A 20434-nucleotide genomic window follows, 5' to 3' on the forward strand; every position below is an offset into this window, starting at 1 on the left:
TGAGATTCAGAGACCAGCCCCCAGCTTCCATCCTGCCCTGGAACTCCCACCTGGACCAGAGGTGAGTGCCTGAGGTCACACCCAGAGAGTCCCACACCTGGGTCCCAGCCCTGGGCACCAGCCATCCCTGGAGGACCTGCCCAAATAAGCCCCAGTCTCCACCCAATCGGCGGGCCCTGCAGGAAGGCTCCCCTTTTCCAAGACAGCAGGCAGACCCTGCAATCTCCACACCCTGCCCCCACACCCATTAGCCCAAGACCACAGCCACTTCCTGAGACTCAGAGACCAGCCCGCAGCTACCATCGCCTTGAACTACCATCTGGACCAGAGAGACCCTCCCGTGGACACTACAACCTCATGCCTTGCTCCCACACCCATCTGCCGGAGACCCCAGCCACTTCCAGAGACTTAGAAACCAGCCTCCAGCATTCCATCCTGCCCCAGAATTTCCATCTGGACCAGAGCTTCCATCCTGCCCCAGAACTCCCATCTGGACAAGATAAGGAGACCCCAGGGACTTCCTGAGACACAGAGTCCAGCCCCCCAGCTCCTATCCAGCAAGCACTCTCATCTGGACCAGAGCTCCCATCCGGCCCAGAGCTTCCATCTGGACCAGAGAGAGGATCCCTAAATCTGTCAGCTCTGTCTGGACCAAGTACACTGATAAGACCAAAAATGAATCCACAAGGAGATGGGAAGACGTCAAAGCAGAAGTACATACAACAAAATAGAGAGCAATACAGCATCACCAGAACCTAGCCTTTCTCCAACAGCTAGACCTGAACATCACGGAATGGAAGAAGCAGAAGAAAACAACCTTATAAGTAACATCATGAAGAAGCTAGAGGCTTATATAGACGAAATCAAAAATAAAGTAGAAGAACAGACAAACAAAAAATGGGAAGAACGCTATAAAAAACTAGAGGAACGGACAAATAAAGCAGAAGGAAACAATAAGTCCCTGAAAGAAAATCTTGAAAAAGCAATGAAACAGACAAGGGAAACAGTCCAAGACCTGAAGAGGGAAATAGAATAGAAAAAATGAAGAAGACACTAGCAGAAAGAATGCTGGAAATAGAAAATCTGAGTAAACAAATAGGAACTTCAGATGCAAGTATAACCAACAGAATGCAAGAGATGGAAGAGAGGATCTCTGGTGTTGAAGATACGTTAGAAGAAATAGATTCATCAGTCAAAGAAAACACTAAATCCAACAAAGTCATGACCCAAAATGTCCAAGAAATTTGGGACACCATGAAAAGACCAAACCTACGAATAATAGGGATAGAAGAAGGAGAAGAATACCAACTCAAAGGCACAGAAAATATATTTAACAAGATCATAGAAGAAAACTTTCCCAACTTAAAGAAGGAAATGCCTATGAAGATACAAGAAGCCTATAGAACACCAAACAGACTAGACCCCCCAAAAAAAGTCCCCTCACCACATAATAATTAAACAACTAAACGTATAGAATAAAGAAGGAATATTAAGAGCAGCAAAGGAAAAGGGCCAAGTGACTTATAAAGGCAAACCCATCAGAATAACACCCGATTTCTCAATGGAGGCTTTGAAAGGCAGAAGGACCTGTTCAGATATAATGCAGACACTAAGAGACCATGGATGCCAGCCTAGACTAATATACCCAGCAAAACTTTCAATTGTCATAGATGGAGTGAACAAGACCTTCCAAGACAAAACCAGATTTAAACAATACTTATCCACAAACCCAGCACTACAGAAAGCACTAGAAGGAAAATTCCAACCTAAGGACAGCAGATAGACCCGTGAAGACACAGGCAATAGTAAACCCCAAAGAAGAGAAGTACACACACACTACCACCAAAAAATAAAAATAATAATAGGAACGAACAATCACTGGTCATTAATATCCCTTAATATCAATGGGCATAATTCAGCTATAAAAAGACACAGACTAACAGAATGGATATGAAAACAGGACCCATCTCTCTGCTGCATACAAGAAACACACCTCAGATTCAAAGATAGACACTTCCTAAGAATAAAAGGCTGGGAAAAGTCTTTCTAATCAAATGGGCTTAAGAAGCAAGCTGGTGTAGCCATCCTAATATCCAGCAAAATAGACTTCAAACTAAAATCAATCAAAAGAGATGATGAAGGACATTACATACTCATTGCAGGAAAGATCCACCAAGATGAAGTCTCAATTCTGAACATTTATGCCCCAAACACAAGGGCACCCACATATATAAAAGAAACATTACTAAAGCTTAAATCACATATAAAATCCCACACATTAATAGTGGGAGACTTCAACACCCCACTTTCACCTCTGGACAGATCGGCCAAATTGAAACTTAACAGAGAAATAATGGTCTTAACTGATGTTATGACTCAAATGGACTTAATCGGTATCTACAGAACATTCCACCTGAAAGAAAAACAATATACCTTCTTCTCAGCACCCCATGGAACCTTCTCTAAAATTGACCACATACTTGGCCACAAAGCAAATCTCAACAGATACAAAACAATTGGAATAACCTCCTGTGTTCTATCGGACCACCATGGTTTAAAGTTACATTTCAACAACAACAAAAAAACTACAAAAATCATACAATCTCATGGAAACTGAATAATGCTCAACCAATGGGTTAAGGAAGAAATAAAGAAAGAAATTAAAGACTTCCAAGAGATCAATGAAAATGAATACACCACATACCCAAACTTATGGGACACTATGAAAGCAGTGCTAAGAGGGAAATTCATAGCACTAAATGCCCACATAAAGAAGTTGGAGAAATCTCACACTAGTGACTTGACAGCACACCTGAAAGCTCTTGAACAGGAAAAAGCAAAGTCTCCCAGGAGGAACAGATGCCAGGAAATTATCAAATTGAGAGCTGAAATCAATACAATAGAAATAAAGAGAACAAAGGATTAATGAAACCAAGAGTTGGTTCTTTGAGAAGATCAACAAGATAGACAAGCCCTTATCCAAACTAACCAAAAGACAGAGAGAGAGAGCATCCAAATTAACAAAATCAGAAATAAAAGGGGGACATAACAACAGACAATGAGGAAATCCAGAGAATTATCAGGTCATACTTCAAAAACCTCTACTCCACAAAACTGAAAAATCTAAAAGAAATGGATAATTTTCTGGGTAGGTACCACATACCTAAGTTAAATCAAGACCAGATAAACCATTTAAATAGTCCAATAACCCCTAAGGAAATAGAATAAGTCATTAAAAATCTCCCAACCAAAAAAAAAAAAAAAAAAAACAAAAAAAAAACCAAAAAACCCAGGACCAGATGGTTTCAGTGCAGAATTCTACCAGATCTTCAAAGAAGACTTAATACCAATACTCTTTAAATTGTTCCACACAGTAGAATCAGAAGGAATATTACCAAACTCCTTCTATGAGGCTACAATTACCCTGATTCCTAAACCAAACAAAGATGCAACAAAGAAAGAGAACTACAGACCGATCTCCCTCATGAACAATGATGCAAAAATACTCAATAAAAACTGGCAAACAGACTCCAAGAACACATCCAAACAATTATCCATTATGATCAAGTAGGCTTCATCCCTGGAATGCAAGGGTGGTTCAACATATGAAAGTCCGTCAATGTAATACACTATATAAACAAACTCAAAGAAAAAAAACCACATGATCATCTCATTAGACGAATAAAAGGCATTTGACAAAATCCAACACCCCTTCATGTTAAAGGTTTTGGAGCGATCAGGAATACAGGGAACACACCTAAACATAATAAAGGCAATCTACAGCAAGCCAACAGCCAACATCAAATTAAATGGAGAGAAACTCAAAGCAATACCATTAAAATCAGGAACAAGGAAAGGCTGTTCCCTCTCCCCATACTTATTCAATATAGTACTTGAAGTTCTAGCCAGAGCTGTAAGACAACATAAGGAGATTAAGGGGATACATATTGGAAAGGAAGAAGTCAGGCTTTCCCTATTTGCAGATGACATGATAGTATACATGAGTGACCCCAAAAATTCAACTAAGGAACTGATACAGCTTATAAACACCTTCAGCAACATAGCAGGATACAAGATCAACTAAAAAAAAAAAATCAGTAGCCCTCCTATATACAATACACAAACAGGCTGAGAAGGAAATCAGAGATACATCACCCTTTACAATAGCCACAAATGATATAAAATACCTTGGGGTTACTCTAACTAAGCATGTGAAGGACCTATATGATCAGAACTTTAAGTCCCTCAAAAAAGAAATTGAAGAAGATGTCAGAAAATGGAAAGATCTCCCATGCTCATGGATAGGCAGGATTAACATAGTAAAAATGGCGACTTACCAAAAGCAATCTACAGATTCAACACAATCCCCATCAAATTACCAACACAATTCTTCACAAACCTGGAAAGAATAATACTCAACTTCATATGGAAAAACAAAAAACCCAGGATAGCCAAAAGAATCCTCTACAATAAAACAACCTCTGGAGGCATCATGACCCCTGAACTCAAGCTCTACTATAGAGCTACCATAATAAAAGCAGGTTGGGTACTGGCATAAAAACCAACATGTACACCAATGGAATCGAATTGAAGATCCTGACATTAACCTGCACACCTATGAACATATAATTTTTGACAAAGAAGCCAAAAATGTACAATGGAAAAAAGAAAGCATCTTCAACAAATGGTGCTGGCATAACTGGATGTCAATGTGTAGAAGGCTGCAAATAGATCCATGTCTGTCACCATGCACAAAACATAAGTCCAAGTGCATCAAAGACCTCAACATAAATCTAGTTACTCTGAACCTGATAGAAGAGAAAGTAGGAAGTAGTCTTGAACACATTGGCATCAGAAATCACTTTCTAAATATAACACCAGTAGCACAGACACTGAGAGAAACAATCAACCGATGGGACCTGTTGAAACTGAGAAGCTTTTGTAGAGCAAAGGACACGGTCAACAAGACAAAGCAACAGCCTACAGAATGGGAAAAGGTCTTCACCATCCCCACATCTGACAGAGGGCTGATATCCAGAATATATAAAGAACTCAAGAAAATAGACATCAAAATGCCCAATAGTCCAATTAAGAAATGGGTTATAGAACTAAACAGAGAATTCTCCACAGAGGAAGTTCAAATGGCTGAAAGACATTTAAGGAATTGCTCAACATCCCTAATCATCTGGGAAATGCAAATCAAAATGACTCTGAGATACCACCTTACACCTGTCAGAATGGCTAAGATCAAAAACACTGAAGACAGCTTATGCTGGAGAGGATGTGGAGCAAGGGGAACTCTCCTCCACTGCTGGTGGGAATGCAAACTTGTACAGCCACTTTGGAAATCAATATGGCGCTTCCTTAGAAAATTGGGAATCCATCTCCCCCAAGACCCAGCTGTAGCACTCTTGGGCATATACCCAAGGAATGCTCAACCACAAGGGCATTAGCTCAGCCATGTTATCAGCATTGTTTGTAATAGCCAGAACCTGGAAACAACCTAGGTGCCCTTCAACTGAAGAATGGATAAAGAAAATATGTTACATATACACAATGGAGTACTACTCAGCAGAGAAAAACAATGACATCATGAGGTTTGCAGGCAAATGGATGGATCTAGAAAAAAAATCATCCTGAGTGAGGTAACCCAGACTCAGAAAGACAAACATGGTATGTATTCACTCATAGGAGGATACTAGATGTAAAACAAAGATGACCAGACTGCTACTTATAACTCCAGAGAGGCTCCCTAGAAAACAGGACCCTAAGAAAGACCCAGGGATCACCCAATGACAAAAAAATGGATGAGATCTACATGAACAACCTGGGCGAGAGTGGGGGTAATGAAGGGCAAGGTTCGAGGGAAAGAGAGCTTAGGGGAGCAGGAGATCCCAGCTGGATCAAGAACAGAAAGGGAGAACAAGGAATAACAGACAATGATAAATGATGACCACATGAGAACAGAAAGAAGCAAAGTGCTAGAGAGGTCCCCAGAAATCCACAAAGATACCTCTACTGTAGACTACTGGCAATGGTCGAGAGAAAGCCCGAACTGACCTAGTCTGGTGATCTGGATTGCCAAACACTCTGTCGTGCTAGAACTCTCATCCAATAACTGATGGAAGTGGATGCAGAGATCCTCAGCCAGGCCCCAGGTGGAGCTCCAGGTGTCCAATTGTCGAGAAAAAGGAGGGACTGTAAGATTGTGAATTGTTGAGACCAAGATTGGAAAAGCACAGGGACAAATAGCTAAACAAATGGAAGCACATGAATTATGAACTAAAGGCTGTGGAGCCCCCAGCTGGATCAGGCCCTCTGGATAAGTGAGACAATTGAATAGCTTGAACTGTTTGGGAGGCACTCAGGCTGTGGGACCAGGACCTGTCCTTAGTGCATGAGCTGGCTGTTTGGAACCTGGGGCTTACACAGGGACACTTTGCTCAGCCTGGAAGGAGGGGACTGGACCTGCCTGTACTGAATCCACCAGGTTTAAATGAATCCCCAGGGGAGTCTTGGCCCTGGAGGAGATGGGAATGGAGGGGAAGGGAGGGGGGGAAGTGGGGGACAGGGGCAGGAGGGGAGAGGACAGGGGAACCCATGGCTGATGTGTAAAATTAAAACACAAATATAATAAATAACAAAAATAGAAGTATATGCTTCTAATCTCAAAGATCATAACCTTAATGTCTCACACCATGGATGGTCATTTCATTTTTCCATATACCCTTAGTAAAATTATATTAACTATGTAGGCATGGCTGAGTTTATTTTTATATAAGTTACTATAATGCTTTCCTAGTTGCTAAACAGATCCCACAACTAGTAATTGAATAATTATTTTCAAGGCTTTCTATTGGGATTAAGTAATACAATAAAATAATTCTAAATATTAATTACCACACACTGGGTCTACTATGTGCAGGAATCTTCACATACATTTCTACACTCCACAGTCTTGCTATAATGGTTTTATGTTTATTGTACAAATGAAGAAATGGAGATAAGTATTCTTTCCCAAGTCCAGTCAGGGACTCCAGAGCTTTCTGGTGCCAGGCACCTCTGAAATGCAATATGCTAAAAGACTATACCATTTTTCAAAAATTCAGAAGTGTCTAAATTTTCATATTTATAAATAATGTCACAATGTTGAAAAATTATATTTCATCTGTCCTTCTCTTTCTAGATTTTCATTCTTCCATGGCATTGCTAGGACAAAGCTTTCTTTGGTGTGACAATATATGCCATACATTATGGTATATACTAACTCTTAACCTTTTACACTCATATTCAAATTTCAATCTGATTTTTTTTCTCAGCTTCTCCACTGCAGGAGGCTTCAGCATCAAAGCTCTTTAGGATTAAAGCTCATTCAGAATCAACACAGCCCTAACAGAAACCATGCCATGGAGGTTTGTGGTCCTAAGGAGTGTAAGCTCAGAGACAGCGTAGGGAGCCCAACAGTGCAGCTGGTGAGTGAGGGAATCACCCATGGAAGGATGGTGGGCCTGAGTGGGAAAGTAGGTTTCTGAACTGGTCCCATAATCATCTCAGTGTATGGGTTTTCCAAAGCTGGAGTGGGTCTCTGTGAGAGGCCAGGCCTTGGGGTGTTCAAGCACAAACTGGTTGATCTTGAGGGAATCCTTGGGTCAGTCTAGCATGCAGCCAGGGCTTAGACTAACTTTGAAACCAAATGTTTTTGTTTTATTTTGTTTTGTTTGTATGGTATAAGGTACTTTAAAAAAAAATTTCCAAACATAGTATTTTTATTAATTATTTGGGGATTTCATACAATGTACCCTGATCACACTTGCTTCCCGTTCCTTCCAAGCCCACCCTCCCATCCTTGCACCCATCCAACCCTCAAAAAAAAAAAAAAAAAAAAAAAAAAACACCAAGTCCAATTTGTGTTGCCCATACACTCACTGGAGCATGGTCAAACTCCCAGTGGCCCGACCCTTAAAGAAAACTGAGATCTCCCTGCCCCACCCCTGCCAGAAGCCATCAACTGTGAAGAGCTACACTTCATCATCATTAACAGAACTTTTAAGAACTCTCTTCAGTAGCTTCATGTCTGGATTGTTTCTTTTTCCTTTTGGGAGGGAAGAGGGAGGCTGGCACACAATGTCTCCCATCGATACAAAAGAAGCTTCCCTGCTCATAGCAGTTGGTGGCAGCCAGGATCACATCAACATGGTTTCCAGCTGATCATGAATGTACCTCATCCCAGGTCTGCATAAATCCTTTAAAAAGCCTCAAGACTGGCAGCTTGATGGCCTCCTAGTTCCTGGGAGCCTCCTGCTATACAAGAGCTCTGCTCTGTCCCTCTTAAGTTCCCACCTGTGAATCTATGGATTTAATCTTTGAATTGTGAGACAAAAACCCACAGGCTGCTGACACATTGAAAGTTCATGTGGCCATGAACTCCTGGTACCCTGACTTCTGAGCTGAGCCCACCAAAGAGCCAAGAGGCTCGAGCACTCTGGAAGACACCCCAACATTCCTGTATCACATTCTTACTGATGGGTTCATTCCTGGGTTTCTACTTTGATGTCTTTGTTGGACCAAGAACAGAAAATGTGTAAAAAGCCTATGTGGGTAGCAACAGGGATAAGAAGAACCAGTCCCCAAGAGTCAACGAGGACATGCCTGCACATGCTCAGCAGGAGTGTCACCACTCTCCATGTCCATACCATGACAGATGACACTAACCAAGCCTTGTTCCCCAGCTGACCAAGGTTTGTCAGAATATGTCAGAGTTAGCCCAAGAGACACAATATACTTGCTGCTCAAATCTTGGCAATTAGTGGAAAACAGGGAAACCACAAAAAGGCAAAGACTGAAGAAAATATTGAAAAGCCTATATCAGAGAAAGCTTTCAGAAAAGTAATGACTTCCTTGGTTACAAAATAAGTTCCTTGAGTATGCATCTAACTACTTCATTATTTAATTTATATTTACTTAGCTTACTTAAATATGTCCCACATTTTCTTCTTGAGGTGTATATTTATCAAAAGATTATCAGTGAGCATGAGCCCTTAACTAAAACTGTGGAACACATATTTAGTTGTTAACTAATCAAATAATTTTACAGACTATTAGCATCTATTAAAAACCTTATTTTGTGTGACAACAGAAGTTGCTGGGTATAGTGGCACATGCCTTTAGTTTACTTTATCTGAAAGGCAGAGGCAGATCTCTGGGAGGAGGAGGGGGAGAGAGGGAAGCAATGGCAGCAGCAAATAGGAGACCAGCCAAATTAAAAGGAACTTGATGATGTTCTTACTGGTCACCAGTGATTCAGAAGTTCCCGAAGACGCTAGGATGGAGGGCGTCGACAACTTGGGCTTCTATTATTTAGGCACTGGATACAATGAGAGTTTACTGTGCTGTACTGACAAATATCGTCTGTATATTTGGATGAATAGCTTTCTCTCATTGGCTTCATTTATTTTTATCAGTGGATGGAAATCCCTACTTTTCCCCTTGAGAGCACTGAGTGGATTTATTTCTGTACCATGGAATATCAAATGTGTGAAGGCAATGAATCCCTTTGGTAGCAAAATGAATTTTTATAAAAATGAGTGTATTAATTCCTGAGCTCTTGATATTTGAGGATAGGATACAGGGAGTCTGCTCAGTGTAAAGTGTCCCGTGCTTTTGATTGCTCTCATTTGGTGTAAGTCGCCACACACTGTCCCTTCCCTATCCTGCGGAGCTTGATGAACAATTTGCCTGTCTATACCTAAAAGGCAAGAGTTCTCCCCCCACCCCCAACCCCACCCTGTCCCTTCTTCTTTCTTGGCAGGAATACTTGGAAATTTTAAACAATTTAAAAATCAGCTGACTTATGTGCTTTGTACCCTTTAACAAAATGTCACGAATTCCTATTTGCAACACTAATGAACAAGCACCAATTGTTTTAATTTCATTATTGTTTTCAGCTGAAAGAGCGAGTGCTTACAGAAATAGTTAGGCTTTCTTTCTTTTTATAGCTCTCTGGAGAGTCTGAAATGACTTTCGACGGAAAGACACATGGAAAAAGCTGCCTGACTTTTCTTCTCTCTAAATAGAATTCTCTTCATTAAACTGCCTTCTTTATCTATTCCTCAGCTGAAAAAAGTAAGCCACAAGGGAAGATCTCAAGACCCAGGGGCCACACGGTTTTCTGGAGGCCGCTCAGGCATTTGTCGTTGAATTATGTTTGCACTGTCTGAATTCTACATACTGCTAAAAATGCCAAAGCCCTCCAGAGTCGAGGAGGACAGGTTTGGCTTTTTCCCAGGACCCAGGCACAGCACAGCACACCTCAAAACTACAGTCATGTGCAGCCCTAGACAGAGGGACATGCTGAACCTCCACAGGGAACAGGAGACACAGGGAAATGGGTTCCCCTCCTGCCAGTACCTGCTTGGCTTCACTAAGTTAGTCCTGAATAAGAGAAAGAATCTGTGAAACTTTTTCTTTGGTAACAGGACAAAGGTTGAACACACGTTTCTGTTCCCGCTGTGTTAGAAGAAAGAAGTGAGGGAGATGTGACCTGGGCGCCAGGCCACATAATGTGGCGCTGTCAGGAACCACAGGAAGAGAAGAGAGGGGATGAGAGAGAGAGCAGAGAAGAACAGGGGAGCAGGAGAGGCCACCAAATCCTTGCTCTGTGTAGTGTGTTTTTTGGCAGCAGCCTCCAAAGCTCTGGAGTCCCTGACACCCAGAAAACGTGACAGGGATTTCTGTCACCAGACTTATTTTTGCAGCACTTGTGTGATCTTTTACTGCTGGGAATCAAGGGGGAAACTGGGAGGGGGTTTGTAGTCATTAGGTCATCCTCCTTGTACCTGAACACCTTCCCAACTTAACTCGTCATGTGCAAACAGCCTGCATCACAGAGAACACTGTGAAACCTTCTCCAGGGTGCTGGGATCTCATCTAGTCAGCCTGCACCACTGTGGAACTCACCTAGTCAGCCTGCACCCCTGTGGAACTCACCTAGTCAGCTTGCACCTCTGTGGAACTCACCTAGTCAGCCTGCACCACTGTGGAACTCACCTAGTCAGCCTGCACCTCTGTGGAACTCACCTAGTCAGCCTGCACCACTGTGGAACTCACCTAGTCAGCCTGCACCGCTGTGGAACTCACCTAGTCAGCCTGCACCGCTGTGGAACTCATCTAGTCAGCCTGCACCACTGTGGAACTCACCTAGTCAGCCTGCACCACTGTGGAACTCACCTAGTCAGCTTGCACCTCTGTGGAACTCACCTAGTCAGCCTGCACCTCTGTGGAACTCACCTAGTCAGCCTGCACCACTGTGGAACCCACCTAGTCAGCCTGCACCACTGTGGAACTCACCTAGTCAGCCTGCACCGCTGTGGAACTCACCTAGTCAGCCTGCACCGCTGTGGAACTCATCTAGTCAGCCTGCACCTCTGTGGAACTCACCTAGTCAGCCTGCACCGCTGTGGAACTCACCTAGTCAGCCTGCACCGCTGTGGAACTCATCTAGTCAGCCTGCACCGCTGTGGAACCCACCCAGCGGGCCGCACCACTGTAGAACCAGCTCGGGGCGCTAGGAACTCACCTGTTCAGCCTGTACTGGTTGTGGTACTCTCTTTCTTGCACCGCAGCGTACTCATTCTGGTACTTAAGCAGTTGCTCCCTCAGTTTGCAGACTTCTGTGGAGAAGACGTTGGGGAAGTCATCCGCTTGCTGCAGACGGACCAGTTGCTGCTGGATCTGCTCGGTGAAGTTCTTGGCATTCTGCAGCAGCTGCACCTCTGACTCTTGTGTGCTAGGTTACAGGGAAAGACATTGACAGAGAGGGAGTGCAAATTCTCAGGACCCCCCTTATTCCTGAGAGGGTTCGGGGTAGGGTGGGAGCTTGTCACAGCTGGACCCCATTCCAGAGCCAAGTCTCAGCGCTGTAATGGATGAGGCTGCCCACCCTCTAGCAGGGAGACGGGATATACTCAGCCAGCTGCAGGGCCTGGTCATGAGTACCTCCAGAGGTGTCTAGGTCCAGACACTGGGGACAACTGAGAAAGCACATGATTCCAAGGGAACAGGATAGCCCCTCTGACTTTAAAGAAAGACCAGGACTTCCAAGGAAGGGGAAATGAAGAGAGGAAAGCAGGCCCCTCAACAGCCCCAACAACCTATTTTTCTTGGTGTCTTTACTTTTCTATATGTGACTACACCAAGATCTTCTCCCCTAAGACATCAAGCACACCTCTAACCACCACCTGGGAAACCAGGAAAATTCTCCTATAACATTATGGACATTAATTAATCAGTTTTAAATTCTACCCTGATGCCTGTCTAGAACTAGACTTAAACATCACAGAAAGGAGGATTCCTACATCCCCAGTTGTATTCTGTGGGCTGTCTAGTGAAGTGGTTATACCTCTGCTACAGGCAGATCTGGATAGACACAGAAAGTGTACTTGAAATATCCCCAAGAATATTCTAGAACTCATGCATGCTACGAGCTAGTACTGACTCAATTTCTACTAGACATGACTTATCTGTCCCAGATGCCCTCACATTGGTTACTCCCACCCTAAATTCAGAGGCAAGCATTTGCTATTTTCTGTTTTAAAGCCAGCACTCTCATGTGTGTACTTCACGACATTTTGTTACCAAGAAAAGCCTCTGGGTTTTAGCTCATTTGCCAAGATACCCCATAACCCGGTCAAGCCTGTCTCAGATGAGGTGACTGGCTCCCCGCATGTTCCCAGGCTTTACTGTGTCATGTGTTCAGTGGCATCCAGCCACACATTTATTGGAACACAATACATTCCAGGAACTATGGTAGAGGCCAGAGAGCAAGCAGAGTGATGCTGATGTGTGAACACCTCCAATTTCCAGGAATGGAAATGGGAGTTCTTCTCTTATGCTTCGTGTTCTTGTATGTTAACAAGCTCACTGTTCATCTGGCATGAGCTGTCAGTGTTGGATCAGGCCACAGTGCTCTTTGGCACAGAAAGGAGGAGGTTCAGAAGTTAGCTCCCAGTCAGAAGGTAAGTGCAGTTTACACAAATGTTCTTGACATACAGTGTCAGTAAAAGAGAGTTTAACTTCTGATGTAGTTTTCGTGGAAAACTCAATCAATATCAGTTCAGTACCTCCAACCCACACCTGCCTGCCTGCAGCCTCAAAAGCAAAAGTATAGCGTCTGCTTCTTCATGCTTCCCTGTGGGCTTGAGACAGAGTGGTGGGTTTGTAATGGGTAGAGAAGGAAGCAAGGAGTGGAGATGAGCTAAAGTGAGACCAGCAGAAGGGAAGTGGCTCTTTCACAGCACAACCCGGAAGCAGAAGACAGCACTGATATTTGTTACTGAGTAGATAAGAGTTCCTCAGATGGCTTCAATTCCCAGTGACAAACAGACCCTGAGCAAAGCTGCTCACTTATTCTGTGGACACCTGGTCTGCTGGCCTGAACTTAACTGCAGAGAGTAGGCAGGGATAGGAGGAGGAAGTGAGCAGTAGAGATGGAAGGAAGTCTTAGGTCCAAGTCTGAGCTGTTATCGAATCTGTACTTCTGAGTGACAGCTGGGGAGGGTCCTGCAGGGATGCACATGCCTTCAGTGTCCCACCAAACCCTCTTCTCCCGAGTGTCTCCAATTGATAGTCACCACACATAAATCAGCACCCAGGTCCCTCTGCCTGAGAACTCCTGGCCCTGCGCACATGCCTGTCATCTGGAAGTTCAAGAGCTAATTTCTCCAGGAGTAATTCTTAAGGAGGGATGGAAACTAGCAGGCAAATGCCCTGCCTTTGGCACTTCTTGGTGGCAGAGCTAAGACTTGTAGTGGGTAGCCATCCCAGCATTGGCCTGGAAGTTCCAACCCCCATTGAGGCTTCGGTAATGGTCACTCCCACAAGGCGGGGCTGAGGGAGGAAGCTGAAGACCCAGGATGGAGAGGAGAGGCTTCTCTTGGTTCCTGGACGCTGGACGCTGGAGGTAGACCCAGCAGAGTTCTCCAGAGAACACCGCTGGACTGTGCCATACCTTTCCTGGATCCTGGTACCTATCCCTTCACTTGTAAGTTACCCCACAAAATAAACCTCCCTTTTAACTACGTGGAGTGGCCTTAATAATTTCACCAATATAAGATTGTTCCAAATAGTCAGTAAATCCATAAGACTGGGCCCCTGCTGCCCACAGCATGAACCACAGATGACTCCACCCCATCTGGATTGTACCTTCAGTATCACTTCCCTACTCACTCAGTGTCTTCCCTAATCATCTCTAAAGCCACCGGAACTCTGATCCTTGCCTCAGACTCCACATTTGGAGGCAACAAAAGTGAAGTCCCATTCATTATATGTGGGAAACAGAGATAACAAAAGGTGTCTCCGCACTGGCATATAGCATACCTCACCACCATGTCGTGCAGCAAGGTGTACTTGGCTTTCAACTCTGCCATTCTGGTCCCAGGAAGCTTTCCCATAGAATGCAACTGGTAAAGAGAACGTAGGATGCTGTTAGCCGTCACTGTCCTTACGCCTATGGAGGAGGTCTCACGTGTTCTTCTAAAATCTTCCAGCTAAGCGTTAGAACGTTACATGTGCAGCAGTGTGTCACTTTCGTCAGCCTCTGGGTATTCACAGTAGCCCCAGTCTGCCTCTTGTAAGCTCTTTGCTCTTGGACAGGTCTTAAAACTTCTCTAGGCTATGATTTCTTTATCCAGAAACACAAAGAATTAAATATCTTCTTATTCTAAAAAATTATTTCTGGGCTAAGCAATCATTTTGAATAGTGGACTACCAGGACAGCTGCCTATAAGTCAAGAGAAGATAACCACTGTGCATCTTCTGAGAAAGGGTCATCCACCAGTCACTCCATTCTCAGAAATGCCCTAACATCTGAAACCAAAGTTTAGCAAAAGAACCTCTCCAGGGTTTTGGTTAAAGCCATCAGGACTTACACTTCTGTAGTCCAGTTTAAAAAATAATCCAAGGTCACACCCCTTGCCTAATGTCCTTGAAGGCAAAGTTTACTATGTATATAATGGGGTATCATTTGTTCCTTTTTTCCTGCAAGCTGTTTTTTAATGTCTATATATGCATGTTCATAAATACATACACATACAATAAATAAACAAGTACAAAAAAAATAGAAATGCATTCACTGTGCTTTCACGTAGTAATCCCACAAACTCTCTTGTTAAAGCTAATAGCATATGTTCTTTTACAATTTCTGTGAACTCATATAAATCACTTGAGTGTTACCTTTTCTCCTATTCTTGCAGATAGGCCCCTCCCCTTCTTTTCCCTCCCCCATTTCCCCTTCCTTCCTTCCTTCCTTCCTTCCTTCTTTCCTTCCTTCCTTCCTTCCTTCCTCCCTTTCCTTTCCTTTCCTCTCCTTTCTCTGTCTTTTTATTCATTATTCTCTCAATACAATACATCCCAACCACAGCCTCCCCTTCCTCCATCCCTCCTTTTCCCCAGATACACTGCTCCTCACCAAACATAACAAGATGCAACAAGACTGGGCACAAACCCACATCAAGGCTGGGCAAGGCAACTCAGTGGAAGGAAAGGTCCCAAGAGCAGGCAACAGAGTCAGCTTTGGCAACACTCCCACTGTTGGGAGTCCCACAAAAACTCCAAGCTAACAACCATAACAGAGATGCAGAGGACCCGGCATAGACTTGTGCAGGCCGCATGATTGCACTTCAGTCTCTGTGCGCCCTGCTCAGTTGATTCTGTGGCCATGTCCTCCTGGTGTCCTCCCCTCCTCTGGCTCCTACAATCCTTCATCCCCCTCTTCCATGGGGTTCCATAAGCTCTACTTGTTCTTCTTTATTTCTGATAAAACATATCTGATTTACTCTCTGAGAGAGGAATAACTAGTTAATAAATACCATAATATAATATCAATCACTAAAACTTTATCTTGTTAAAACCATAACACAATGAGAAATTTGGTGATTGAATTATAGATGTTAACAATTCAGTACCATAGAGTAGAACTAAAGATTTATGTTTTTCAGTCCACCCACTTTCCTCTTTCCTTATTCTACTAGGCCAAGTCATACCATCTCTTAGTTGGATGACTACAAAACCTTTTACTTGCCTCTTCTTCCTCTTGCTCTCCCTCTCCTGGTCCCACTCAGGGATCCTACCTGATTGTCTTTCATAGCCATTCTTTTCCAAAGTTAAATGAAGTCATGTTGTGTTGGGTGCTCAAAACCATGTAGAATGTCTTAGTTGGTTTTCTATTGCTGTGATAAAATACCATGACCAAAAGCAATGTGGGGGTCTGTACTTCAGCTTACACTTCTAGGTAATAGTCCATCACTGAGGGAAGTCAGGGCAGGAACTCAAGCAGGACAGGAACCTGGGGGCAGGAGCTGATGCAGAGGCATGGAGTGTGCTACTAACTGGCTAGCTCAGCATGATTTCATATAAAACCCAGGACCACCAGCACAGAGGTGATAACTTCCATAATGGGTTGGGCCCTCCCCCTTCAATCACTAGTTTAAAATTCCCTAAAACAGCAGTTCTCAATCTGTGGGTTACAACCCCTTGAGGGGTGGAATGACCTTTTACAGGGGTTGCCTAAAACCATTGGAAAACACAGATTTTTTTTCTTTTTCTTTTTTTTTTTTTGAGCTGAGGATCGAACTCAGAGCCTTGCGCTTGCTAGGCAAGCACTCTACCACTGAGCTAAATCCCAACCCGAAAACACAGATATTTACATTATGATTCATAACAGTAGCAAAATTACAGTTATGAAGTAGTAACAAAAATGATTTTATGGTTGGGGGTCACCACAACCTGAGGGACTGTACTAAAGGGTCAAAGCATTAGGAAGATTGAGAACTACCACCCTACAGACTGACCTACCAAAAGCATTTTCTCAGTTGGGGTTACTTCCTCTCAGATGATTCTAGTTTGTGTCAAATTGACATAAGTTGACTAACCAGCACACAGAATTTTATGGGATTCAAGACTCAGAGGCCCTACATGGCCCTGCTTTTCTTCCAGGCTGTTTCTTGGCATCTTTTCAAGCTTCTAGTCTTCTGGCACACCAGCTGCCTTTAATTTCCATAATCTCTGAATTAATTACAGTTCTATTGCTGTGAAGAGACACCATGACCATGGCAACTCTTATAAAGGAAAATGTTTAATTGGAGCCTTGTTTACAGTTTCAGAAGGTGAGTCCACTATTATCAGGGTGGGAAGCAGACAGGCCTGATGCTATATCAGTAGCTTTATATCCTGATCCACAGGCAGCAAGCAAGAGACAGAGAGACAGACATACAGAGAAACAGAAAGAGAGACAGAGACAGACAGACAAACTAGGTCTGGCATGGACTTTTGAATCCTAGAAACGAAGTCCTGATGACACACCTCCTCCAACAAGGCCACACCTCCTAATCCTTTCTAAACAGTTCATCAGCTGGTGACTAAGCATGCAGAGATAGGAGCTCTAGGGCCATTTTCATTCAGACCACACTGCCTCACAGATCTCCTTCCTTCTCCATGGTGTTCTTCGACCATTCTTCACTCCCTTTCTTCACTCCAGCTCTTTCTCATACCTTGGTCTAAATACTGCTTTTTGAAAGACACTCTTGACTTACCAATCCTCCTGCTTCCAGAACTTTGTAATTGATCAAATGAAACACACTATGATCTGTAATACATTTGTGTGATTGATTTTTGTCTTCCCTGACTAGAGTGTAAGTCTCATAAGGAAGGAGCCTGGATTACCTTGTTCTTCACTGTATTCCTCACCAAAGAGTTCCAAGCATGTCATTGGTGCTCAGTAATGTTTATGCTCATTAGCAAGTGAATGAAATCACTGGCAAAACACAAGAGTCTGAGTACACAAAGATAGGCTTCATGGTCTTTCTAATCTAAGCCATGATAGAAAATGTTAAACACATCATGAACCAGAGCCTTGTGAAAGTGTTGGGGGTCTTTTATGAGGGCTCAGCCTGGATACCAATACTCATAGCCCTTGTTTTTAAACCAATAGGTGAAATGTGGTTAACAGGCTTTTGGAGGCTCTTTGCTCACTACACTAAACATCTTAGCATATATTCAAGTGCCAGCTTAAGTATAATACAGCCTTTGATTTTACATATCCTTGCCCTAGATATGTCAACAATGATAGATACCACAAGTGCTACAGGAGGAGGCTGAGAGCTCTATGATACTAGTAGAGGCAGAAAGAGCCCTGAAGAATTACAGCGGACACTGATACATCCACACACTTTCTTCATAAGGCTGCTGAAAGTCAAAGATAAAGAGGAAAGTCTTGAAAGCAACAAGAAAAGCAACAAATTTAAGTGTAGCTCATTATCAATGGGTGACTTCTCACAACAGAAGCCAGTGAATAGTAGAGATGACGTAGTCAGAGTGATTTTAAAACAGAAAGAAAGCCAACCATTTGTTGACTAAGCTCTCCATCAAAAGTAAAGGGAACCCAAAGACATTCCAAGATAACCCACAATAGAGAGAATAATTGTAGGAGATCTGCCACACATGAAATGCAGGTTCTCCGGGATGGAAAGGTCATGCTATCAGACAGAAACTCAAAAGCACAGGAAAGAGTGAAAGTGTGCCCAAGCAAAGTGAAAACACAGGCTCATGTTAACACTTGGACACAAATGTTACAGCAGCATCGTTGATAACAGTTTTAGAAGAAACAATTTAGGGTCTGGGAAGATGTCTCAGCTGTTGAAAACATTTGCTGCTTTTGTGAGAGGACTCATATTCAGCTCCTAGCACCTCCTCCACCACACACAATAAGCTTTAACCCCAGTTCCTGGAAACCCAACATTCGTTTCTGGCCTCTGTGGGCACTGCACACACATGCTGCACATAAACATGCAGGCAAGTACTCATACATACAAAATTTAAAAAGACCTACCTGTAAATCCATCAGTTGATGAATGAATGGAAAAAAAAATGAACATCCATACAATGTAGTATTATTCTACAGTTTAAAAAGGAAAGGAGTCCAGACACTTGTTACAGCAAGGATGAGCGTGCAGTCATTGAAATCATGAACACTCACACACAGAAGGCTACATTCTGTGTCTGTCCTGCACAGGCAAATCTACTCAAACAAACCAGATTTAGTGACTGTGTAGATATGGCAGCCAAGAGGAGCAGTGTATAAAGAAAGATTATTTATTTTTAGTATAGTGGAAATATTTTAAAATTAGAACCTGCTGATAATGCAACTGTGTATATATACTAAAATTCACGGGAGTACATTGTATGCTATGTGTATTCTGACTCAGTAAAACAAAACACAGGTGGGAATTCGAGATTTCCAATATGAAAGAAAGATGTGTAACTAGAAAAGCCCAAGAAATTAGTACAGTTTAATAAAAAAAAGCAAGTACAAATATTACATTAACAAGGTCTAGCTAGTATCAATGCCACATTAGCAACAAGTTCTTCCTAACATCCATAACCTATTCTTTAATGTTACTTCCCACTAAAAGAAGCAAGTAAATGTCAAGAAACGGCCGATTTCAGGCCTGGTGTGTGTAGTGGGGGGAGATAGGGGCACACACAGAGTGAAGCTGAGACATCTCAGCTGGAAGGTAAGTTCTTCACGTGGAACAGGATCTGATTTTACATTTGAGTGTGCGACAGAGGCCAAACCAAGATGCTGAGATGGTCTCTGGGTTGTAAATCTATACCACTTTCCTATTTCTGTTTCTGTTTGCCTATATTCATTCTCTCTGTCTCTGTCTCTCCCTGTGTCTCTGTCTGTCTGTCCATCTGTCCCTCCTTCCCTCCTTTCTTTCTTTCCTTTCTTGCAATGCACAGCTACATTTTTAATAATTAAAGGCTACTAAAATATGCTAGATATGATTGCTATAAACAATGAGACTCAGAACAGAATTTCAAGCTGGAACAAGGTGGATCAGATCTGAGAGGAGATAGCTGGATTATAGCTCTGACAGAGTTGGGCTGTGCCCTCTGAATACAGGCTATCCTTGGATTATAGCTCTGACAGAGCTTGGCTGTGTCCCCTGAATACAGGGCCATGCTTGGCAGCAAGCTGTTGGGAGCCTAATGGTAGGTGGGCCAAAGATGCATGTTGGCAGGTTTTATGGCCACAGACAAAGCAGGAAGGCTAGAGAGGTTTGCCTCTTAGCCATCTTTATCTTTCCACTGGCCCTTGGTACTTTATGAACTCATAAACACTCAGCAGATAAAATATTTCATTTGTCTTTGTAGTTTCTGTATAAATCAAAAGTTAAAGTCACAGGTGTCCAAGAAGAAAAAAAACTTTTTTCATCTCCCCTACTGAAAACAAATCTCTTTTATAAAGAAAACAATCACAGTATGAAAAAGATATTTGCTTCCTTCAAATTAGGCTGTCAAGGCTGAGGAGATGGCTCACTCAGTAGAGTTCATGGCAAAGAAGGATGAAGACTTGAGTTTGGACCTACAGTTTTGACGT

General features: G+C 42.9%; 1 protein-coding gene across 1 annotated transcript in view; it reads right to left on the bottom strand.

Moving 5' to 3' along the window:
* Ccdc146 (coiled-coil domain containing 146) overlaps positions 1-20434 on the bottom strand; it is a 167843-nt gene that overhangs the window by 68283 nt on the left and 79126 nt on the right. The window contains exons 3-4 of the mRNA XM_036181251.1: positions 14374-14456; positions 11576-11785 (exon numbers count right to left, since the gene is read on the bottom strand). Coding sequence (XP_036037144.1) covers positions 11576-11785; positions 14374-14456 — 293 coding nt within the window. The remainder of the gene's footprint in view (positions 1-11575; positions 11786-14373; positions 14457-20434) is intronic.

Source organism: Onychomys torridus, chromosome 3 (genome assembly GCF_903995425.1).
Source record: "Onychomys torridus chromosome 3, mOncTor1.1, whole genome shotgun sequence".
NCBI lineage: Eukaryota > Metazoa > Chordata > Mammalia > Rodentia > Cricetidae > Onychomys > Onychomys torridus.